Genomic DNA, 26,211 nt, shown 5'->3' with positions numbered 1-26,211 from the left:
AAAAAACCCCTAGTTTTGAGTTCATCCGTCCTTCAGATCTCTTTATGTTGGTGCTTAAGAGGAAAGACAAGGATCGCAGCCTAGAAACTCTTCACATAGGTGCAATTTTAAGGCAGTTTGTTACTTCCAGGTCTGTTTCATGTTAGTCTTTGTCATGCACATTTGAGCTGCCTTTTTTTAGCTTAAATTGCGTCTGCTCAAACAGCCTCTGAGGCCAACTAAGGCAGCAGGAGGATTACGAGAGATCAGGTCATCCCAGCACTGCACTCTCCTGCATCAGGGAACCCAGACATGAGAAAATGCTATCACAGGGAACCCTTTGCTCAGCAGGTAAGGCTGGCTCTAGTTCAGCAAATCTGTTCCTAGACCACCAAATCCAGGAAAACAGAGCCAGAAGGGACCTTAAAAGCTCATCAAGATGATCTCCCTGCCCCAAGGCAGAATCAGCTACATGCAGCTCATCACCTTTTAAAGGTACAAGAAACTCATGAAGATTTAACTATCCAAATGCAATTCTCACATCAAAGGTCCTCCTTGTTGCTGGCTCCAAAAAAACCTCTGCATCGCTCCATGAGCTACTGCAGCAGCGAGTCTCTGCTGACCCATAGCAATAGCTGCTGTTGCAGGGGTGTTCAGCACTTAATAACCAAGCACTTCTTCATTTTTCATCTTCAAAGCACCTCACAGCCATTAACTAATTAGCAATAGGAATTACAAGCCTGCTTTTCTGTGTTTATTCACTTGGTACTAAATACAAATGTTAAGAAACTCTGGTCACTTTATTAGACTGCTGTGGCACTGCCACAAATGTTAAAAGTGACCACATAAACTACTTCATGTATAATTTTAGGAGACCAAAGAAGCTGAAGGGGGACTGCCTTCTTCAGACAATAAATTTTCCATCTTTGCTTTCATAATGAAGGTTTTGGTGTGCCAATGTCCTCAGTTTCAAGCACATTTGTGTTGAGGAGCAAACAGGTAAGAAAGGTCCTCGCTAACCTGACCTCTCTCAAACAAGAGACTAAAGGTGTCTTGACCAGAGCAAAGGGGACAAACAGGACACCCCATGCATGGGGTCACCACCACAGCTCTGTAGCTGTGCAAACCTCAGAACAGAGTGGACCAGCCCTAATTATCACATATTAGGCACAGCAACAGTGGCAGGAGACTGGGGCCACTCTGAAGGAGGCCCTGCATGTGAAGAAACAAAGTAAAACAAAACCCCCCAAAACCCCAACAAAACCCAAACCCCACAACCTCAAAGGGCAATCAGGAGAACCCCTACTCTTTAAAAAGGGCTAAAAATCAAAGAAGAAAAGAAATGCAGAGAGACAAAGGGTCTGCCCTGAGATCAACAGTCACTAAGTAGCAGAGCAAGGATTTGAAGCAAGGGATCCCACAGCTCAGCCTTTAGCTAACAAACTAACACTAGAAAAGTGACAGTCTCTTGGACAATTCCCTCAGAGCCTGGAATTATTTTCCATCATAACGGTTTTTTGCCATCTGGTTCCCCAATTGGTCATTGTTGTAATGTAATCCAGCCCTGGTCTATCAAAGCCCTTGGCTTGACATAAATCCATATAGTGATACATGTCACTCAGACTGGGCTCTTCCTACTCAGCCAACATTTTGATTTTATAACCATCCTTCTGCCTCCCAAGGCTTGCAGACAGGGGTCTCTGTTTTAGCGTTGCTTTAACGGAAAGGTCAAATTTCAAAAATAGATGGGGAAAAATGGCTGTAAGAAGATTAATTTGTAATGCCTACAATTGCCAGGGTAATCTAGGCAGAGACTTCCACAAGCAGTTGGAGGGGGCCCTGGGAGCCAGGGCAGCAAGCACTCTCATGCCCACATGATGATGATGAAGATGGTTTTCCTACATTTACCCCAAGTGGAAATAAGGTCACTAGTGCAAGGTTAAGTAAATGGATGTAATTCAGATAATGGAACCCAAGTCTTCTACATTTTAGTTGCAAATAAGTTTAAACAGACTAGGGGGTGCAGCTCCAGGGAGGGGATGAAACTGATATTTTTCAATTAGAGTTTACACAGAGACCAATCATTTTAACCAGCGAGACAGATTCGGCCCCTTGTGTAGCTCTCCAAAAGGCCACAGGCTTATCTAGACACTGCTTTTGGTCTGGCAGATTCAGGTGGTGGCTTTTGTCATACTGAAAAACATCAGAATAATAAAAGGTTGGGGCAGATGTCCAACTCAGGTGGCAGTTACTACAGAGCAGGAATAGCAACTCCTTGCTTTCAGTGCCCATGGGCAGAATTTATCCCCCAATTCAGATAGGGGCTCAAGTCTTTTGCTGCACAGACATAGACTTATGAATGTGATAAAAATCACAAGCTCGGTCATGAATAGGGCAGTGAACCTTCATTAGAAAGAGCAACAACACGAGAATTTACTGTTGTAGAGATACAAGTCTGAAATCCTGATGAAAACAGAGATCAAGAATGATGATGGTCAGATAAGCATTAACTGTGCTAAGCAAATCTTTAGACTGTAAACTCCGATTAAAGCAGATTAAAAAAAGTAAGCAACACACAGGAACTGTCATCTTTAACTCTTTAGCAAGAAATGAAAACCAATATGGTTTGTTCAAGGCACATATAACTTTGAGAGGTTAAAGACTGACAAAAACATTTCACTTGGAGATTTGAGAATTAAGACACTAACACACTACTTCCCTCAAACCAACCCCTTTACAAATTTATATTAACCAAAAACACCCCCAAATACACACATTATACTTGAATAGCCTCAAGACAGCCACAATATGTAATATAATTACCCATGATTACTGAAAGGTGATTAAAAAAAGCTGAGAGAAAGAGGGATGCAATTATACAGAGGGAAAGGAAGGATCTGAATGCATACAACAAGGTTTTCAAACTGAGGGAGGCAATTAGTTGGGTGTGGACCCAGCACAAGTGAAGAAAGCAATGCCAGTGCCCAATCTGGTACCTAGCACCACTGAGACTTCTCACAAGTGTCCCAGTATCCCCCTGATATGTCCTGACAGCCAAAGGGTGCAAAGACAGGTCCCTGCAGCACAGAAAGTTTTGCAGCTTTTTAGTGCTTTTTAGGTTTCTTTGGGCGCAGAGGCTGCAGCAAGGTGGGCTGAGCTCCTGGGACAGGCTGGGGAGGGGTTGTTGGCCACAACCTGTTACACAACACAAGTTGAGCAGCACGGCAGGAACTAGGTCAGGTAAATTCAACAACTTGCTCTGTCAGTTTGACTGTGCTGGGTAATTATAGCAAAGAGACAAACAACAGCAGTAAATGAATAACTAGCCAACTTTAAAGCACCTGTCCTGATTACCAGCATTCACACCTGTATCACATTCCTGATGGTGTCACCTGCTGTTCACACTGCCCTGTGATGCACTGGACACTCCATCCCATTCCCATCTGCATCACAAGTTCCAAACTTCGCTGAGTTTCTCAACTGGAACCATTTTCCCAAAGACAGAAATGCCTGGCTAAAAAAAAAAAAAAAAAAGCACAGCAAAGCAAGAGTTGAACTCCAGCATGTTATAGAAGGAAAGTAAAGCACTAAACCAGCAGGAGGTGCAGAATAGGAGCAAATTAAAGGCTAGTCTTTCTGACCCTACCCAAAAGGACACTTCAGATTTGCACTTATGCTGCATTTACCACATGGGGAGCAGAGTTTGGATGGCTCAGGAGGCCTCACAGCTGCTTCACAGCATTTATATGGTCCATGACATCTTTTATTTCATCCACTAAGCCCCACATCCCTTCTTACCCACACAAGAACATAACCTGAGACTGAACACAGCTCAGTGCATGTGCAGCAGCCACTGGCAGGGTAGGCTGCTTCCCAGCTTGGTGGCTTAGGCCAACCCAGACAAAAAAAGAACTGGTAGTGCCTTGTGGTGAGCAAAAGCTTCAGGTGTCTGTTGCACTCTATTTTGCTGCCTCTCCCAGCCACCCTCATCCATCTCCCTTGCTTGTGTTTTTGTGCTTCAGCCAACATTTACATGAAACTCCAGGTACAACAGCAGCTACTCTGAGATTTGTCTACACAGTTCAGTGCAACAGAAGCACATTTAGTGCTGCCTTTTTTTTTTTTTTTGCATTAACAGGCAGAGAATGGGGGAAGGACAAAAAGACTTCCCTGTTTGCAAGCCAGGATATATGGCGTCGTTAGACTTAACATATAATCACGACAGCCTTTCGCTTTCCTGCCACAGCACTATGGTGAGATATCCAACACATACCAACAACAGAACCAGCTGAGCTGTCACAGCATCTTCACCCCGTGGCCAGAAGATCAAAGGTGCAAAACTCTCCATGATTAACGCCAGTAGTTAGTCCCAGGAGGAGGTGAGTATGTCAAGAGGTATAAAACTTTGGCTGCAAACCAATTAAGCCTTCATATGCCATAAGCCAGCCCAGCTGAGACACAACCTATACCTCCCCTTGTCAAGAGTCTCAACAGGTCCCTGGGGCACCATCACCCTTTACAGCAGGCAGCCTTGGACCAACCCCAGCTGCTCTCAGAGTTCTGTGTAGAGTCCCTTACTATACCCACACTGTGGCCAAGTCCTTCCCAAGCCACCAGCACAGCCCCATGTGAGGTCTCATGGGGTAATAAGTGTGGGGGGCCCCATGGAGTTCTGCCAGCTTACATCAGCATCAGGGTCCTGCTTCCTCCTGCTGTCACATTTTGTTCCCAGGCATAGCCATGATCCATACTTCTCAACTGCTGACATGCTGCTGGGGAATGTGGGCCAAGGAGGTGGCTGCCAGCACCCATGGAAAATAACAGCCCTGAAGAGCAGGATACCCATTGGTCCTGCTGATCCTCATCCTGGACTTTACACATCTTGGGGAGCAGAACAGCAAATACAGGCAATGGACACAGCATATTTTAACAGCCTTGGCTAGAATCAGCCTATACTGTGTTATGAGCCTGTATGGGAATGCTCCCCTTTTCCTAGAGATGGGGGAGAATTAGGAAATATCTGTCATAAAACTTTCGAGAGCTCTCTGATATATGACTGCTTTGCCTGCCATGAGCTGGAAGCCAGCCAGACTTTATGCTCACACCAGGGGTCTGTTTCAACAGCTCTTCTTGGTAAGCACTGGTCTGCAGGCTGCCAAGGGCTCACAAGCATTGCTGTTCACAGTGCTATCACAGATACATACTCCTCTGAGGACTTCAATTTCCTTTAACTTTTTTATTTTCCTTTTTTTTTTTTTTTTTAAGAAATTATTGCAAGTCTTTGAAAATAAAAGGTGGGTGGGGGGAGGAAATAACCCCCTTGATACCCAAATATAGAGAGGAAAAGGGGAACACAGCCAATTTGACCAAGATTTTAGTTTACAGAACATATTTTAAGGACTGGCAAAGAGTCAACCCTATGGCTGCAGAGCTATAAGGAGGTTAGCTCCAATGCATAATAAACTTGGCAGTGCTTTGCTAGCCAAGTAGGGTATTATTTTTCCAAACTTGGCTGTTTTGAAAGAAAAGACTAATTTATCTTTCCACATTTATCATCAACATGTGCGTGACCAGTTCTGACCCACCTCCTTAAAAGTACCCCAGCTCTGGTCATGGGCTGTGCAATAACACACTGAACATGTTACAAAGCTCCCGATCCCTGTGCAAATACATGGATTCTGAGATACTCATTTCACCTGAAACTAAGTTCTAGGCTTTCACTGTTTTAAATTCAAGCTGTGTTGTAGATTTCAGAGATCACTATAAATCTAAACCCAACTTCTTACAATTCAGCAACAGGAAAGAAGGAGTTTAAATTGAAGTTGTCACCACTGAAGGCAGCAGCTCTCAAAGACTTGAAAGAGAGAGGCACATAAGAAAACAGGTCCCAGACATATACAAAGCATCCTTCCAGCCATTGCGTTCTTCCAAAATACACATGATAAACAAGCTTATAACTAAGTCCCTGGGAGACCTTTCTACAAACCTGGAGATTTAAGTATTACCAGCTTCCACCTCCTGCTTGGTGGCCCAAGCTGTTCCTGGCAGCAGATGCGGCTTCTCCAAGCTCCAATCCAAAGAGCACAAATGTTGGAGAGCAGGAGCCAGCAGCTGGCTGGACTACACAGGACAGAGAGGGCCTGGGGACTGCAGCATCAGACCAGGGGAAAAAAAATGGGCAGCTCAACATGAAAGGAGAGTAGGGCAAGAGCACTGGCAGCATTTGTTATATTGGCTGGAGGCCAAGGCTTATGCACACAGCAGTGGTGAGGAAACACCAGGCACTCTTATGAGTGGAGCCACAAGTGTTGCATTCAGTTCATATGCAAGGAGACATGGGGAGGGCAAGGCCAGCAAACACTGAATGGCTCATGTTGACAAATCCAGCAGAGGAAGCTTATTCTCCAAGTGTGTAAAGCAGCATGATGTTATGCTGTACAGAACAAAATGCTGGTGTTGATGCAGTGGTGGGTTGAGATGGGGTGTGGTGGAAAGGAGCAGCTGTGCAGCAATTCTTTGGTCCAGATGCAGAACAGTGACACTGCTAAAACATGATTCACAAAAGTAAAAATAAGGTCTCAGCCCTCTTGTGCTTTGGGCACGGGGGAGCCCCCTTGCCCCCCAGCTGCTTGCAGGGGATGAGAGCAAGGCTGAGGGGCACCATGCAGGTTGTAGAGGGTGCACAAACCTGGTGTGTAGCAGCAAAGATTCCAGAGACACAAAGGAGCTTCAACTATTGTCAAGGTTTAAAAGCCAGGACAACCATATAGAAAAGCACAAAGGTGAGCAAGTGGGTGGCAAGTAGAAAGAAATAAATTTTTTACAGCAGAGACTTTGTCTATCTTGTCTCTACCTTGCCAAAATGTTTACAGAAACTGAAGAATGCACAAGCCCCAGATTCTTACAAGCCCTGGTAGGGGCAAATGGTACCAGATATGCAGAAACGAGCAGAGAGGTTTGCAGGAAGGAACGTAGGTGAGGAAAGAGTGCATGGTCATGCACTGCAGAGCACCAAGCCAGCATTCATCCTTTTCAGGACTGTTATGCAGGTTATTCAGAATCCATGTTTTGTATAATTAATACATTTAATATTCTATATTATTTACTCCGAGTTTTTATTCAGTTAGAAGAAAAGCCTCTCTGGAGTCACCTGGGGCAAGACGGCCAACACACTCTGCCCAGCGGCTCCAGCCTAAACTCAGGTGCCAGACTTGATTAGGTAGATCCCATTCTCTTTGATTAAATACAGCCACTTACAGGATTTCACACAGAGGATTGCCCACAGATCTCTCAAAGAATACTGTAAATACATTTATGATGCAGCCTCTGGACCTCATAAGCCACAGATAAATCCCCTCCAGAGGAGGGACTGGCATGAAGCTTCACTAACATACCAGATGTATTTGTCCAAGCCTTGGGTTGACTCTGGTGCTGTGTCCGACATGACAGCAGGAGCTTCGACATGCACCATCTCCCACACAGGACAATGTCACCTGCTCACCCTCTGCTCTGGAAAACCATCATTTTCCTTTAAAGCACAAAAGCCATCAAAGTGCCGGTGCCTGCACACTGGTGTACTGTCAACACATGCCAGTGCTCAGGATTATCAAAAGCGCACAAACAGAAACTCCTTCAAGCATCAGGCATTTGCACCACCCTGGATTTGGGCTTTTCACACACTGTGTCCCCTGTGGGGAACAAGCTACTGTGGAAGCAAAAAACATGACCAGCTTTTAAGCAGTCTTATCCATGCAGGTCTTCTCACACCCCAGTATTGCAGCATTTACCCTCTGAGCTACATTCCCGGCCCACACAGAGCAGAAGCTTCATGTAAACATCCAGGTTAGGATCTGGCCCTGGCAGGGCATCCTCGAGCACACCTTGTGCATTGACGAGCAACCCCACGGTACACAGGTTGGGCATATGTGCTGCTTTTTAGGACACTGAGGTTTCCTCACCCATGCAGCAGGGAAAGGAAAAGAGGAGATAGGGGGAGGGGGAAAAAAAGTAAAAATAAAAAGCTAAGCTGAGGCAGGTCTAACCTCTCCAAGCTGGATTGACAACTGAGGAATGCCAGAGAACATTCCATGCTGTCATCACTGCACATCTGCTCATATTCAGGAGACTCCTGCCCATCCTGCGCCTCCTTCCCTGCAGCACAGCGGAGCCTGGAAACACCACAGGAGTGGACACACTGGACATCTTCCTGTCCACATGCCATGGGCTTAAATAGAGAACTGGTCCCATGTGCACTTCATGCACTACGTAAAACCTAGAGATTGACTGTAAGTTTATCAAGTAGGATAAGGAGACCTAATTTGAAGGTTACAAGCCACTGGACCAAATGAATCTTGAAAGTAAAAAAACTCCAGTGGGCTTCTACTGAAGCTGGACTGCAAAGCCACCCAGCACAGAAAACACTGCAGACAAGACTGAGGGCTCTCAGCTTTTCCTACATGCTGAAACACTCAGCGCTGCCCACAAAGACTTTCTCTCAGGAGGAAGCAATGCTCCTCATCCCTCTGTTGCCCACAGCAACTGGACATGACTGAAAACCCTCTCTGCCTCTGATAATTTTGCTTGCAGGAACAGGGCATCTGGCACTTTGGGTTGCTACCAATTAGAGCACACACCTTGCAAGCCATGGCAGGGGGGGAAATAAGAACCAGTCTCCATTCAAACCTCTCCCAGCTCCCAAAGTCCTGAACTCAACTGGATGACGCACAGTCTGCTTGTAGCAGCGCTCCCTGCACCAGCAGCACTTCACCTGCTATCAGCACCTCATTTCAGTAATATGAAGTTATGCTGCTTGAATAATAATATTTATCCAGGTCAGAAGTGTCTCCTTATTGATTTGATGAAGTGCATGTCTATCACCAAGTGAGGGCCATTTTTTAATGCTTCTCTTTTCCTTTGCTTTCTCTTATGCTTTATGCTTGCACATAAACACATATACTTGCACTCAAATGTTTTAATTTTGACTAATATTTGTTTCAATAGCAGTAGCACTTTTCACATTCCATCCTAAAAACAGACCCACTTTCCAATTCCAAAATTATTTGTGCTGTTTCTCTAGTTAAACTACTCCAAGTTTCCCTGAAAGGATGACTAGAAGTTGCCAAGACCCTTCATTTAAAACATCAGATATGTCAAATAGAGATTTGCTTTTCATTAATCTTAACCAGTGAGGACCCAAGTTCTTCAAGCTTCTTTAAAGCTTCAGCATGTTGTAAAACAGCACCAATTTCCTCTACTCTTCCAGAAAGCAATTCCTGTACAAAGCACAGTCACAACTTTACCATTAACCACTTTCACATCAAGTTTCTGATCCCACCATAAAATAATGAATTCTGGATGCTGAATAAGAATCCTCTAAAATATGAAGCATATTAAAGGTGAAAACCTTGGCCAGCTACACAAGCTCCACCACCAGCTAATGATGCTGGATTGTTTTCCAAGAAAAGGTTGTAAGAACCAAGTAACCCTTTTAGACTGATTGAACCATTAAATAAAAAAAAAAAGCACCAGGTGCCTGGGTTTGACATTAACTGGAAAATCTCAGAAACATCAGGCATTGCTAGAGTAAAGTTCATAGAACTGCCGCTGCTATTGCACCACCAGTTACTGGGGGCATGGCAAAGGTGGCTCTTTTTTTCAGACCAAGATGTATCTGCAGCAGATTGACCTTATTTTTTAAAGTTACTTCAGGATATGGTAACCAAAATATTTAAAAATATTTTTCCAATTTGAAAATTTCAATGGAACAGCAGAAGCTTCTTAACCAGAGAGTAAATACAGAAATTTTAATAACTAGTTTTGATTACTACTTTATAGGCTATATTACTTTGCTAGTTCACTGAATTAAGGCAGGAAATCAGGGAAACAGGAACCAAGTTCACAGCATAGAACCATCCTCATGGGTCTTTTATTCTTGAGACAAGTTTGACACAAGATGTAAAGAGGTGCTTGCCTTGAATGTTTGCTATGCAGTGTACAGGAAGGATATGTCACTGAGACAGAGCCTACCTGCAAAGTTACAACCTAGATTTTGAACAACTTAAAAGCTTTTAAGTGTTTAAGACTTATTCTAGTTAGTGAGCAGCCAGCATGGCTGCAAAAAACAGGACCAGGAAACCACTCTTATCTATCTGCTTGAAACATCAGCATTTAAGTGTAGGAGGAGGGTAAGCATACCAAGTTTCTAATCCTTCAATAAGATCTAGAAATCAGGCACAGGTCCTAGTAAGTTTGCAGGACTGTGTAGGTGGCAGAGGAGCAATAAAAGGGAGATGTATAACAGGGATCTCTGAAGGATGCTGAACCTTACCTGGTGCACACAAGACTTGGCATTCAGAAAGAACAGCTCTACTGTAGTTTTGTCCTTGAGAAAGGAAATGCTTTCAATGTAGAACCTGAAAATTAAAAAAAAAAAAAAAAAAAGTTACATTCTTGAATAGGTTTCCTCATTTTATTTCCTCAGTGTTTTGTTCTCCAGCAATAAAATGGCACAGAGGAACTATGAGCTACTGCACTTAATTTCCTGCCTATTAAGAGGGAACAAGCAGAAACTCATGGGCCAACAGTACACAGAGAACAACAAACTCCTTGTTCAATTATAGATATCTGGTGACTCTTCATCTAATTTGAAAACCCTGTTGAACACTAAAGGTACAAAGCCCATCCCTCCTACACAAATGCAGCCACAGATATGGAAAATGTAACTCAAAATGGCCTGATGCAGGTCAGGACACCAGCCCAGCACTTTGCTGGAGGAGAGAGGCAAGAGGAACAGCCGCCAGCTGAAAGTCATTAACTTTCCTCAAAGCAAATGGGGACAAGCAAAGAGCCACACAAGGAACACTTTGGGATTTGCTCTATTCCATCAGGCATATCCATCCCAATGACCATGGGAAACCCCAAACCAGGGGTCTACATGGTAGGGCTGCAACTGGTCCAGCCTTTCAGGGACCACTCTGCAACATGCTCACTGCCTTCCTCTTCCCAGGGCTATGGGTGCAGCACAGAAGCACACACCAACAATAGCAATCCCATTCCTGGTTACTCTGACCCAGCCAAAAGGTTAACAGATGGGCTCCAGTTTGTTATAGAGCTACACCAAACACCCTGTTTACCACTGGCACTCTGCAAAATCGTATACAACCTATGTGCTTCTCCAGCTCACTTGGGGCATCAAGCCAAACAGCACTGAGGTGCATTAAATGGTGCAGATAAAACACATCTATAATTTGAGGAGCGTAGAACTGCCAAGTCAGTTTTAAGAGACTAATTTATGCGAACTTGGTCCTGTCAATCCTCCTTCAGCTGATTCTGAGAGCAGGATACCTGTGCTTCAGCTCGTTATGAAGGCTGAAGGTGCTGGGTCCACACTCTCCCACCCGATGCTAGACAGAAGGTACACTTTTTACTCCAGCCAAAGACTTGGGCCACCACCACCACTGCCCCTGCAGTGCAGACCAGAGCTTCTCCATGTCTCGCCTTTGATAGCAAGAGGTTTGGATGGCCCATACAGGCATGCAGCTCACTGTTTATCAATTAATTTTAAAGCACTCCCCAGAAAACCTCTGCAGAATAAGGTGACAATTCACCCATTTTACAGGTATGCAACCTGTCCAAGGAGCAGACCCAAACACAGCCTGCCCCAGACATATGAAAGGCTATTTTACATTTCTATGACTCACCTTTCATCAATAACTGTAGGACCCACAGGTATTTCAACCCTCTCTGGATTGCACTTGATGTAACTTTTTTTCAAGCAGCTTTGCTAAACTTCATTTTCAATACACTTGAGTGTTTCTCTCCAGAAATGCAGAGCAGAGGGCAGGAGCCTCACTCTTCATCCTTTCCCAATCTGCTGCCAGGCCAGCCCTTCATGGCAGGGACCTTCCTCAGCCTGCTAAAGCCTTCCTCCCTCCACTGCACCAAAAAGGTGATTTTTCCCAACTAATTATCTCATATGCACTTGCACTTTCACTCAACTAAGAGTCAGACATGGCTGACTTATGCCCAGGAGCAGAATAGTAACCCTGGCCCTGATCAGAGGTATGTCCTGGTTACTGATGGTACAGGGCAAGAGAGCGGTAGGATCTATGGATTTAGGGAGAGGGCCCCAGGAAGGCATCGCCCCCTTCCCTGGCCAGGTCTGCATGTGCCATTTCTTCCATGGTACAAGCTGTACACACTGTACACTCAGCACAGGACAGATGGGGAACACAGGACCACAGAGATAGGGAAGTCCAAGGGATGAGAGGCAGGTTTGGGAACACCATGCAGCCACTTGTTACGAGAAGAACAGCTCAGGTCTACTTGCATCTCAAACAAAAGTGACACTGAAGCAGTGTTTACTCTGTCTGTGGTTGAACCTCTTTCCCACATGCAGAAGGCATGGATGGCCCCAGCAGGAGGGCTGGCCGAGCCCAGTGGACACCCCATCCCTGCAACAGCACCCACCACTGGCACACCACACACATGGCTGGAGACAGTCCAGCCCTGGGGGACGAGAGCCAAGCACTGGGGCTGTCAGATCATCCCCTCCACACCACCTGCCCCACACCCAAGTATGCTTTTCTGTTCAAACCACACAGCTGCAATGTGTATTTCAGCTGCTCTTTTAAGAGTTTAATTAAGGAATAGACTACAACAAGGCAAATGTGCTCACATGAAAGAAGTATCTGAACTAACCACCCAAGGGATATGCCATGGAGCAAAGTCCTGTAGTCACTTACCCAAAAAGTTGTAACAAAGTAAAGAGCTGCAGGTTTTGAAGTGGCTTTTCTGATGGAACATCCATTTTCTACAGAACAGAGAGTTTCTAAAACTGCTAATTATTTCTGTATCCTCCTCTGCTTCTTGCTCACTGCCCACCTCCTTGGCTCCTAATTGCTTGTTTCGGATCTCACAACCCCAGAGTAGTCAGGCTTAAAACTAACTTCTAGAAGTTGATCTTTGCAAGCCCACTCCTCACACTTTAACTCTTGGATGAGTCTCCACACACCCTGTCCTGTAGAGGACCATCTTACAACAGAGAGGACCAAAATGAGCCAACAGCATTAATCTCAAGGAAATGCTCAAGTCCTATGTTTGCCTTCACAGCTTTCTTGGGCAGTCATAGATTTGAGCTTCACAGATCTTCAAGCACAGTGAATATACTGAGGAGTACATAATCTCTTAAAATTGATTTTTTAAAATTTGTGTTGAAAATGAGGAAGGGAAGAAAAGCTCTAAACTCCATCACAAATAAGCACATATTCAGCAAAAACAAAGTGCTGCTTGTTTGAACTGCTCCCTCAATGTCCAGGGTGTGGAGGATGTGGCGAGACAACTGGTCCAACCAACCCAACTGCACAAGAGGCTCTGCCTTGGAAGTGCTTCAAATAATTAAGCACACAAGGCATAAATTTTCTGAGATATGAAAAGCAAATGAGGTCAGTCTGCTCTCATTTTCCTCATAGACTGTAAGGAAAACAAAAACTCCAACAATATAAAAATATGATGCTTGCTCCTTTCTGCCAGCACAGCTCTGTCTCACAGAACATGTTGGTTTTTTTTTTCAGACCCTTAACCAGCAGAGTTTTGCCAGCAAAACCCCTAAAGTAATGCAATTATATTGGCCAAAATCATCACTTTGCCAGGGATTTTACTCTCTCCTGGGGACTGGCTTGAGCTGTGTGAACAGATAAGCCACCAGCAATCCCTTTCAAGTACAGACAACCCTTCAGGACACATAAGAAAAATAAATAAGATTGTGTATTAAAATTTAGCACTATTAAAGGCAAGTCAGGCAAAGATGATATTTAAAATACAAGGTTTTAAACAAAAAAAAACCCCACAACCACACCCTAAGAACAATATCCTAGTAAGAGCTTACAAAGTAGCAGGTTCCAAACTACTTTATGCCATAGTTAAATACAAAAGAGAGCAGCACTTATCCAGGTCCTAATCTCCTTCTAAAAATAACGTATCACTTTGACATTTATTTCCTCTATCAAATCCGTAATCAGTTCTTTTAAACAAAAAAACCCTGGAGATGAATAAACCCAAGTGGTAATGTTTTCTTTGTGGAAACAATTACTCACCTAACGGCAAAGTACAAAGTTGCCGGGCCTGGTTTCTTGGGCAAGTCATGGTCCAGGACTCGGTGATCCAGCTGCAGCCAGACGCTCTGACCTCTGCGGAAACAGGTTGGGGAGGCAGTTAAAAACCGGGCAGGAAATACAGAAACAAGGTCTTGTCAGTGCTCATTTTTACTCCAAGTGTTACTTTAAAAAGCGTGAGATTCAACTCTGAGGCAGGCAAACATCTCATCCAATTATTTCCTTTTCTCCCAAGTTTCAGATTTTGATGCAATTCACTTTTGGACAATAGAGGACTCTCTTTGCAGTATATTTCCAGCTGCAGCATGAAATTCATAGCATGGCACCCAGCAAAAATAAATATTATTTAAATGACCTCCTTTGCTATAGATGGGGACACTTCCATTGACCTCATGTTTTAGCAGAGGGGTCTGATCTGTAGCAGGGGCTGGTTCTTTGCCTGCAGCAGAAATGGCTCTGATCTCTTCTGCTGCCTGGGACCACTCAGCTCTGCAGCCATACCCCCCGCCTCCCATCCTGTTCTGTACCAGTCCCACCCCAGCATCACGTAAAACCCCATTTTGGAACCAAGGGCTTTACTGCAGGCACACTTACTCAATGAGGCAGCTGTATAGAACTGTTTTCTCTGCAGTGGCTGCCCTGATTGAAATTGGAAAAAATCCAGAAAAAAAAAAAAAATGCCCCAAATAACCTCCTTGAGGACTGCAGAACAGCACAGAAACCTGTGTCTGCCCCAAAAGGCTGGGGCATGGGTGCCCTCCAGAGGCCACATACTCCCTCCAAGCGCCCAACCCAGTATACCCAAAGGAGCCTCTAGAGTCTCACTGGTGTTTCTGGAGATGCCAACAGATTTTAGGTATTCCCCTGGCAGCACTTCAAAGCTCACCACGGGGGAACAGCAGCAACCAAAAACACCCAGAAGAATTCCATGGCAGCTCTTCCGGGGCGAAAAAGTAAGCCAAGTGCAAAGAGCATCCCCAAGGGATTTACAGAAGAGCTGAAAGGAACTATTTTTTCAACACTTGAAAAGATAAGGATGTGGCAAATATATTTTAGGGAGAGTCCGAAATGAGAATTGCTAGTAAAAATAATATACTGCTGTGGTCAGGGCTCCAGAGTGAGCAGCTCCCACCAGCTCCATAAACACCAGAGCCAGTCCTGCACCTGCAGATGGGAACTGCCTTGGCAGGGTGGCCCCAAACACAGCTCCGACGGGATTTGTAGGTGAAGCTTCCATCCAAGACACCATAAAAAGCAACAACAGAGAGCAAAAGGTAACAAAACTTTTCCTCTTCCAAAGAGAAGTCTTTTTGCCCTGACACTGACTTGCCACAGTGTCAGGGACAGGTTTCACATCACAATAATTACACAGCTGTTCAAAATAAATCAACATACTTACGTATCATCTATAAATGTTATCCCAAAATACTCTTTTTCTTTCAGGTTGAAGTGTGAAGCCACCAGATCCAGTAACTCCCGAGACAAAAGTTTGGGCTATTGAAAGAATAAAAATAATTTAATTCAATTCATTCCAGGCTTTTCATAGATAATAAAAATTTTCTCTGCAAATAGTGACATTTAAATACACACAGCTGAGTTAAAACCCTGTTGTACAACTCAATACAGAAGTGGCTCCATCAGGCTCGGGGCAGCTGGATTCAGTGTCTCTGTGGAGCTGCATGGGACATTCATAGCACGGAGAGTCAACTATGTACTTAACCCACGACATCAAGCTGAAATACAGTCTGATCACTGCTTTCCTCTTTCTAGGGGGGAAAATGTGGCAGCTCCGGCTTTCCTGCACTTAAAGCAGGAGGGATTTTTCAATAAGGAAAACACTGAGTAATGGAGGACTTTGTGATTTGGGTTCTGTTATGGGAATTAAACGCATCCTCAAAAAGACATACTTTGCTGTCCTTTTAAATTACAAAACAAAAAACACCACAAGGGGTGCATTTAATACATTTGATGAATTTTGGTTAAAGCAGATGAAAAGTTGAATGCAGAACTGATGGTAGATATATTGTCCACTGTGCACAAACATGCAAGGGAAACCCACCCACTAATTCAGGTCCGAGGAAGGGCATGCGTACTGAAAGCATGCCTGCTTATTCCACTTCTATGAATTGTTCTAGTAACAGATACAACTCTTCTTCAAACATCACTTATATTTCAGCCTCCAATAGCACTACTAAAGAAAATAAGCAGAGAAATCTGGCACCCTGCTACCGGTGCCCAAAAAAAGGGGGTCTGTACCTGAACCAGCAGCTCCAAGTTCCTGTCATCGAGGAGATGCACCTGGCAGTGCCGGCCCTCTGTCATCTGCAAAGACAGCAACACAGCCCTGTGAGGACGGGCAAGATCTGTGGCTTTCCTGGCTTGCCCAGGACCATGTGTAGTTCAGGGGCAAGGACAGCCTGTAGCAAACCTCTAATCTGTGCTGATAAGGGAATTGACTCTATACTCAAGCTGAGTGTCCTTCTCCAAGGACTCAGTCTGGGAAGCTGCCTCAGCACTCTCAGCTCCCATAAACTTCAAAGCTGGAATTAAGGGTGCTTAGCAGCACTCAGGATTAAATAAAAACATAAATGCTGTGAGAATTTAATTTGAGGATGAACCTGCCTGGCTAGTACCATAGCCACAAGCAGCAGCAATAGCCTTTTGCTCTGATGACGAGCAGAGATGACCAGGGACCCCTGAAACCGCCATGTGCCCAAGCCTCTCTACAGATGAGTCAGCCTAGATTTGGTCCATTGACAGAGGACCTGGTCTCTACCAGCACATTAATATTCTCCCTTGCATAACTTCTCATAAGTATTAGAAGTCATTGCCTCTATGGATTTTTATGTAGGTGCTTGCACACATCAAAACAGGTGCTCAAACTGAATGATTAAGAACAGAGTGAGCTTTGCAACCTCTAATGTTATATCTGGACCACCTATTTCATGTCACATTTCTCTTGCAAACCAAGTGTCTTTCTCTCTTTAAGAGGCGAGAAATTCGGAAATAGCTGCACATTATGACCTTTTAATATCTGCCCTTTGAAATCTAGTACATTTCCATGAAAGCTTTTACATTATTTAAAATTTATTCTAATTCTGGACCTCTCAGCAGCTTCAGCAAGGACCAGCTTTACAATGCTCTCCGGGTGAGAGCTGGTGAAGGAAACTTGGGTTTTATATTTATTCTCCCAGCCTCAGAGTAACTCATTTTCCTGACAGCACAAGCTTCTCATGGACTATACATTCTGAGCTGTGAGCAGAGACTGAAGGTGGTTTGCTTAGATAGGGGGTCCCAGAGGGATTAGATGGCAACACACAGCAGTTTCTCCTTTCACATCCCTCAGGCTCCACAGGGATGGGGACAAGGACATGGATGAGCTGTACTGCCACCAGCACCCCCCATCACATCCTGCTCCAGGATGCTAGACATCCGAACCTTATAAAGCCTTAAAAAATAAATATAGTTTATGCCCAATTACAGAATAACGAAAAAGAGACCTCCAGCCACCCTCAGTGCTGCCCTCATTTCAACATGCGGCTCTTTGCACAGCAAGAGCTGCCGAGACACAGTCTCTTCTGTCACTGGTCAGCCCATTTCAGCTGTAAGAAGCCAAGTTAACAAAGCTTTATTGTCTCAACTAATTGATCTACTTTTGACCAAAACTCAGGAGGGAGCCCCTTCCTGAGGAGCTCTGCAAACAGCACAGAGACAAGCATCTGAAGGCACAACTCTGTCTAGTGTCCAGGAAAACAGGGTTTCAGCATGTGGCACCAGCACTGGCAATTTATGGCACTGCTAAATGCATACCATCCCATCAGTCACCAAAACAGCAATACTGCTAAAAGCACCGTTTGTAGAGCAAAATGCTTAAGAAAGCTCAATGAAATCCCTTCCTTTTCATTTCTCCTACTCCTATGAATGTGGCTTTGTACAGAAGCACCAGATGAAGAGTGGCCTGTCATGCATGCAGAGGTGCAGAGCAGGGGCCGCACCATCATTGAGAGGGCAGCAATGTCCTCCATGCAAACCATGGCTGCACCCCTTGGTGCTGCAACCTGTGGAGACCTCATCCCAGAGCTGTACCAGCCCCCTGCCCTACACTCCAGCAAGGTACTGCTTCCACTGCTTTATCTTTCAGGTTGTGGAAGCAAAGCTGCTGCATCCCATCTCCAGCTTCCAACGTGCTTCCTGCAATTTACCCACTCACTGAACAGGCTGCCTGGAGCCCTTAAATCCATTACAATCTGATCAGGGGTCCATTTGTTCCTGGGAGCTGAAGATCTGCCATCGTGCACTCATAATGAAGTCACATGTGACCATCAATTAATCATTTCATCAGTGCACCCTTCAAGGTGCTGCATATTTCTGGCTCTGACATACTGTTACCAATCTGCCCCTGTTGTGAAGTGTCTGATCCAATGGTGTTTTTAAATCATTCCCCATCTGTTGCTCTGAGATAGCACAAGAGTTGCCATTATTTAACTGCTAGCTGCTTTAGCTTTCACCCAGTGAAATCACATTAATCACTTCTGACTGTTTTAATTGCCTCGGTTGTCTATTGTTAAGTAAAAAAGGTTTCTATTATAGCAAATACATCCACAAAGCCCTTGTGCTGAGGAGAAAGGAAGGTTGCCAGGAAGATTAGAACATAAAAGAAATACCAACCATAATCTGTGCTTCTATTCAGCTATCCAAGGTAATTGCAAAGCACCTTAAAAGTAATTAAACCTCATGATACCCCTGAAGATAGGCAAGATATAAGCATCCCAAATTTTATTGATGAGGAAACATAAGGACACAGCTTAAAAGTCTGATTTACAAATATAGATACATATAACAGTACCCGAGTCTCCAGAAATCTCACCTCAGAAGAAATCATACAGCTGCTGCCCAGAGTACTGGAAAGCTCGATCAAGAAGTTGCAGAAGATGCCAGGGGACTTGGCAATAAAGCAGCATGAAATGCCATTGCTATGACAAACCTGTCAGCTTCCACCTGCATCCCCAGGGCTCCATGTGGCAATGGGCTCATGTCACCCCAGGGGTGCTCCATCGCATGGTGGGATTTGACAGCAGCATCCAGGGTCATGAAATATGTGCTGTTGGCTGTAGCTGAAGGAAAAAGGGGGCTCTGGAGCCCTTTCCATTTGCTGCTTGCACTCCATCACCCCTCCAGCCCATGCACACACACCTGGGGGCTTCATCCCTGCTAAGATACCTTCACCTGGGCTGAGAGGCACAACATGGATACTCACTGCGTGGCACTGCAGCCTGGTCAAGGAACACAAATCTGCTGGAGTGACTACCAGCTTTGCATTTGCCGGCTCCAGTCCCTAAACTAGAGCAGTCCAAACATCAGCCCTTTTGCTCCTCTTGCAGACCCAAAGCTTCAACAACCAGCACCCTGTTTTTTCACAGCTGTGCAAGAGCTCACTCCAAGTATCCCCACCCCATTCCTGATGGGGCAGAGAGCACATCACTTGGCTTACTCCATACTTAAAACACAATCAGAAGCAAATTACTCCCAGTTACTATCACAGAGCAACACAAGCCCATCCTGCAGCAGGAATGCCGCCCACCAGAGAGGTCATCTCTAGGAAACAACTCTCTCCTCACATGGAGCTGCCTCCCCTGTGCAGTCAGGGCTCCTACATACAAGACAGTACTCACATTTTGCAAGCCTCGTCTGTACAGGGGGCAGAACCAAAAGCTTCAGAGCCTCTTGCAGCAGCCACAAGATGACCTCACAAGCTTCCGAGTATCAGTCACCTTCCACTAGTCCCATATTGTCCCAGCACAGTGACACAGAGGTGTGACATGACTGCAGAACAGCAATGCCACACACTCCAACACAGTCACAAGTATTAATGGTCTGGTCTTCTCCTCTTGCCTGAAGAAAACCTGGAGAGCTTCATAGAGAGAACTTCACCACCATAGTATCACTGAATACATCAAGGATTTTGGCCGTGGAATAGCACTTTGAGCTCAGCTACCAGAGACCCTGAGCTCCTGGAGCCAAAGCAGCAAAAAACTCATTTATAACTCCCCTAATAACACTGCTCTGATTTATTTCCCTGCAGCACATCCACTCACAAGAGTCTTTCCTCAGGCTCTGGGAAGGGACTCATACTTGGCTATCAGGGCACTGGGCTCCTCGAAGACCCAACACCCTGGGATTCCTCTTGCAGACTAATTTTCTTTCATCTTTAATTCAGTACGCCTTGCTAATCTGAACAATATAATTGATTTTCTATGTAGTTGGATCAATCCATCACAAGATGAGCACAGCTGTCTGGCTCAGTTAAGAGGTGGCAAGAGCAGTATTGAGAGAGATATATATATATATATACACATCTATGCTTTCAGTTTATTCTCATTGATTTTGTATTGTCTGTACAAATGAACAATTTTCTTAAATTTTTGCAACATGTCCCCAAGTTGGTCTTTTTAGCAGTTATTTTTAAAAGCCTGCTAATATTTAAGCTATTATCCAGTATAAGAAGTAGCAGCCTAAAATTCATGAAGTATTCCTGTATCTCATTCCAAATAGGAAATTAGCAGGGTGATGTAGTGCACAGCCCCGTTTTTGGCAAAACTATGATATACTGGGATGCCAGATTCTTATTTGTTTTCCAGAGTCACTCTGCACACAAGAAAGTCATAAAAACTCAAAATTAGAGAGGAATTAAAAGGAGACAAACACTGTTCAATGAAGAAATGCAGCAATATCAAAATATTGAAGCCCTCCTGACTAGAGACAGGTATGGACAGTGGGCTTCCAGCAAGAACATGATTGACCCCAGATCTTCAGTAAGAAAGGTAGCTAATTGAGAAGAAACTTACAGTCCATATAATCTCCATGTGTGGAAATGAAAGCATATGGTGAGATCATGATTCTATATAACGTATTAACATGTTCAGAAAGGTTTCATATAGCTGGCCAAAAAAAAAAATAATAATAAAAAGATCACAAAAAACCACACCACACATTTTTTCCTCCATCTAACTTGTGACACAAAAATTAAGATAAATTCTCCACTTAAAGTCATCAAGGCAGCTTTTCCAAAACAGGCCTTTAAAAAGAAAAAAGCATAGAAACAAACCTACTTCTTGGCTGCTTAAACCAATTCCCTGTGATATCCTGAGCCTGAATGTTTGTTTGGGAAAAAACACATATACAAAAACCACATACACAGGATATTTATGCTTTTTCTCTTCACAGAAGCATCCTCCCTGTTCGAAGCTGGTTGTTACATGCAATATTTTTAGACATTCATGTGTGTCATCCGATTAGGAAAAAATAAGAAAAATAAAAAAGTAAATAGACAGGGTGTAAACAGGAAACCTCAAAAAACACTTAAGCCAAAAAAAAAAGCTGACAGAATAACATATCTCCTTAAGCATAGCTTAGGAATGGGAAATCCTGAAGGGTTTGGGTCAGAAGCAAACCCAAATGTGTTGCACTCCCTCCAGACCAGATGTCACCTCCCAGAACTGGGCAAATTAGAGACATCACATGGCGTGGCTGGCCACGTCTGTTGCTGACTTCTATTTTTAAAGCCTTTTTTGTTTTAAGAAGATCTGGAGTCTCCACTACCAGGGAAAGCAAATAAAACCCCAAACCCTAAAACTCTGTGGCCAGAAAGGAGAGGATTATACATTAACTGCACATAGTCGAGACAAAACTGGGAACTGTTTCTACCATCAAAGTGCTCACAGGTCTGCACACACATCCCAGGTGCTCTCACTTGGGATGTGTCATGATTTGGGGTTCAGCAGCCCATGTGCACACACTTCTGGCATGACTGTGTTGCACCAATGTGTAATTCCAGCCTGCCCAGAGAAAGGATGGCTGTGCCAGGGTCCTGCATTCACGTAAATACACATTGCTGGAAGCTTTAAAACAAACCCCTTCCATCCAGCATAGCTCCACATCTTTATTATTTTGAACCCCACAAACCACAAGGAATCTTTTGGAAATGGCAGCCCTCTTCCTCTCAGGACAAACCCTTTTGTTCAGGTACTGGCGTTACTGGGCACCCAGAAGGGCTCTGCCTGGAAAACACCTTAGCATGACACAAAGGATTTGGTCCCAGCTGCAAAGAACTGCACACGTTATTGCAAGGGGCTCCTTGCAGGGTAACCATATGAAATTAAACTTCACTGACAGGTGAGTAAGCTCCAGAAGATATTTTACAGGAAGAAAAAGCTGCACTGATGCATCCAGTGATGAAAGAGAAAGGGAAACCATTTTCACTAAATGAATAACTGGCACACAAAGCCTTAAACCTGCGGTTTTAAAAGCACAAAATTGAGCTGTGGTGCATTATTAAAATATGGATTGTAAAAACTGTATCATTTATTCTTGAAACAGGCACATCACATAATCAGAACACCAAAGAAAGCCACATGGATAAAAAAAGCAAAAGAACAGAATTCCCACTCACAAGATACAGGTGGTCAGTTAGGAAATGCTGTCCCTTTGCCACACTGACCCAGTGGCCACAAAGCCTGTGGCATGGGGGGGAGCCCAAAATCCTGCCCCGTCCTGCTTTCAACCAGTGACTCAGGCAGCAGTGCTGCTTTGCAGGTGTAGGAGCCCAGAGAACCAGCTTTGCACTTAAAGAATTTCATCTCAGAATCCCTACCTGAGCTGCAGTTAACCAACTATAAAACATTGCCAGTAATTTCCTGTATGGGTTCCCTCCACCCCCCCATTCTGTAACTCATAAGTCTGTAAGAGATTTCAAAGCTTCATATTGAAGCCCCTATACTGATTTCATATTTCATTGGCATTTAGGTGAGGGTTTTTCTTCAGTTCTGAAGGCATTTAGGATCAGCTCGTCAGCTGCCTTGGATCAGCATTGCTTCATTGACTTTGATACAACCAGGCAGCTTACGTCTGGCCCATAAACATGTATGGTTTGACAAAAATGTGAAACAAGATGCAAGAATGTATTGCAATATTGAGCTTCTCTAAGTAGACACATCTCAGGAAAATAAAAGCTTTGCTTGTCCTTCTGGAAGGAAGGGGCCTGCATGCAGCTGGGGGGAAGAGGGAAAAAGTTATAGTGCTTGAAATGACCTCAGTTTTCTGGTGTGCCTGTTGGGAGAGAAATCCTCATCATGTTCCAGCACTCAGAGTTGCTCAAAGCTTTAAGGAATAAGCAGAAAAATAACAAACGGGAGTTTTATACCAGTATTTCTACGGGAACTTTTTAAAGGATCTGCACAGGTCTCAAAAAATACCTTGATGCACACTTGTCAGCCTGTGTGCAGCCCACAGGTCCTCCCTGACCCAGAATAGTTTCCCATCACTCAGTGTCCCACGGTGGGAGGCACGTGGCGGGGACACAGATGGGGGGTTGGAAGCACTCCACCCTCACAGAGGTGTAGATCTGGGGAAGGGCAACACACCCCCATCCCACTCTGCACCTCTCCATCACATCCTTTGCTAACAAGGGGTGCAGTGCAAGAGCCTCCAAGTGATGCCTCCTCTGCCTGGTCACCCTCCCCTCAAGGAAATCTCCTGGGCTCACCAATACCTCCTGCTAAACACAAAGGGCTGGCTCTGGGTCTGAAAACTCAGGTTTTTCCCCTCTGGTCTCTGCACACATCAGTCTGGGCAGCCAGTGAGCTGCCCACTATGGCACTGCAGCCTGGCTCATGCAGACACAATAAAATTGATGCGATCCCTTCAAAGGCGACAGCGGAGCTCCCCCCAGATTTACAGGGGCGGACCATGTCTCCAGACGTACTGCCTCTCCTTCCTAATCTTCATGTCATAAAGAAACCTTTGGCTGAAGTCCTGGCTCCAAAGTAGTCAATGAATTTTGCCATTAGCTTTAATAGGGCCAGGACTTTGCCTTAAAGAATTTGTTATCTTGCTATTAACCTCTACAGAGCCCAGTATCTGCTTAATGTTAAATAGCCAGCAATGCACTGAAGTGGCTAGCTACATCTCTCACCCTTCATACTATGGCAAACCACCTTGCAGGACCCATCTCACCTCACCAGAATGACTCCAAGTACCACCCCTGTCCTTCCCAAAGGCTGCAGAGCCACCCTGGCTCTGCATAGTCTCTTCCCAACACTCATGGGCTATTTACTGTCCAGGGCCATTCCCCACCTCAGGGTGTTCTTGTGCTTCTTGTCTCAGAAGCAGCCAGACAGGGACAGGCACTCAAAGACCAGACTGAATACAACATGCACAGAGCTAGTGCTGAGATGAGACCGACTGGAGAAAACTCCAGCACAACCTGGTACAAATGGCCCTTTGATGATGCTTTCCATGGAAATGCTGGCTCTGCTGAAGTTTGGCAAAGAGTTAGAGATGAAACATGCTGCTTGGGGGCTGAGAGGCTCTGGGGTGCATGACACCTTACTAAAATAGCCACATGAACTGAAGATATGATGAAAAAACTGGCTCCTGGAGAGCATCAACTGACTTTCATGTATCCCCACCAGCTGAGACAGTAAAAAAAAAATCTGGCAAAGCAACAGCACAAGAGCTTTCCCTCACTGCAGGCACTGAGGCCTTTCAGGGCTGAGTGCCAACACACTTTGCATGCAATTCTCCTTTGCCTTGTTTATTCTACTATTTCTAATTGCAGGGGGTGGCAAATCTAAGGGACTTTTTCACTTGTTTTATTGATGGCTTGCAGATTTGTACAGGACAACAGGCACAGCCTCTTGTGGTCATTAGAAAGATCCCACTCACTAGAGCAGGTTGTGGGGTTCTAAGTCTCCTCCTCCTCCTCTCCTGAAATGCTCAAATGCAATGCTCAGAAATAATGGTGAGCAGACTGCAATTTGAAAAACAAAACCAAAAAAACCCCACACTAACAAACCACAAACCCAAAGAGCAGTGATAAATGAAAATACAGGGAACAAGTAAATTCAGTCTTCCTCAAAATAATAAATACACTATTCCAGCCAGGAGATAAACCCCTTGGCCGAGAGCAAAACATAAACAGGAGAGCTGCTGCTTCTTGGTCGCTACCAGGAGCATGCAATGTGAAAAACTAAGCCCTCTGCTCCCCAGAAGGAGATTTTTGCCATGTGGCTCCCTTTCCTGATGCTACCAATGGCAGTTTCACCGACTCGCTGCTGCTCCCTCCCACACAGCAGCACAGGGAGTGTTCATTCACTCCAACCTGTGCATCAGTGGGAGGATGAGGATGCTACAAGCTCACAGGTAACATTGGTTCCCATGGCACAAGGCAGAGGGATTATAGAGCTGCAGAAGAGCTTCTGCCAGCTCTGCTGGCCCCATGCTTTTCAGCTGACAAGCAGCATCCAGACATCATCTCACCTCTCCTGACACTGTCAAAGGCCACAGGATCTTGCTGGCAGTGTTATCAGTAGATGCTGAGTCCCTCTGACAGAGGGGGAGAGGTTAGCTATCTTTTTCAAGGAACAGCCCCCTTGTTGCATCAGTATTCTACTGTTAAAGGCATCTTGTACTCAAAACCAAAATGTTTCTCAAAGGGGTTATGTCATTCCACAGGTGCTGATGTTACCATTCCTACCACTTTGCAATGTATTTAAAATAACAGCAAGAAAAGAACAGATAGGCAACTCTACAGCTAATTCTAAAAATCAGGAAAATTAATAGAAAACAATCACTGCAAAGCTGCCACAAATACCAAGTCAATTAAATACTTCATACAACATCTGCTTTCCTTGGCAGAACACAGCTAATAAATTAGTGTCTGGTGGAGACATGCTTATCAGCAACAGCACTGAGGCACTGCATTCAGGTCATTACTGCACACGAGCCCATGGTGATGTTTTGTTCCAGTGCAATCTCCTGGGAACTCACTAGGGGGAAGGCAGAGGGGGAAAATCCTATGGGATCAGAGTTTTTCTGATGCTACCCAACAGAGCAAACACTGTGTCAGTCCTGGCAAGGGCACTGCATGGGGACAGCAGCCCTTGAACAAGTGGTACCCACCATGGGGCAGGACAAGACACCCGCCCTCCCATGACTGTTCTGTTCTGACCTTCCCTTCTCAACCAGGAGGTTGGAGGCAAATCAGTTAAGCTCCTGCTTCTTTGCTTAAGTCTCTACAACACAAATCTCAGGAGATATTCTGTGCAGAGCTTCTGGTAACTTT

The 26,211-nt window shown here is 44.7% G+C and overlaps 1 protein-coding gene across 7 annotated transcripts in view; it reads right to left on the bottom strand.

The window, feature by feature from the left end:
• Positions 1-26,211, bottom strand: part of FRMD4B (FERM domain containing 4B) — a 131,225-nt gene that overhangs the window by 45,543 nt on the left and 59,471 nt on the right. For all 7 annotated transcript variants that reach the window (XM_082059776.1, XM_082059771.1, XM_082059772.1 and 4 more), the window contains 4 exons: positions 16,347-16,412; positions 15,490-15,584; positions 14,073-14,165; positions 10,307-10,391 (listed from right to left, as the gene is read on the bottom strand). In XM_082059776.1, coding sequence (XP_081915902.1) covers positions 10,307-10,391; positions 14,073-14,165; positions 15,490-15,584; positions 16,347-16,412 — 339 coding nt within the window. The remainder of the gene's footprint in view (positions 1-10,306; positions 10,392-14,072; positions 14,166-15,489; positions 15,585-16,346; positions 16,413-26,211) is intronic.

The sequence above is a fragment of the Streptopelia decaocto genome (genome assembly GCF_964273445.1).
Source record: "Streptopelia decaocto genome assembly, chromosome: 8".
Taxonomy (NCBI): Eukaryota; Metazoa; Chordata; class Aves; order Columbiformes; family Columbidae; genus Streptopelia; species Streptopelia decaocto.
This window is presented reverse-complemented; position numbering and strand designations above follow the sequence as displayed.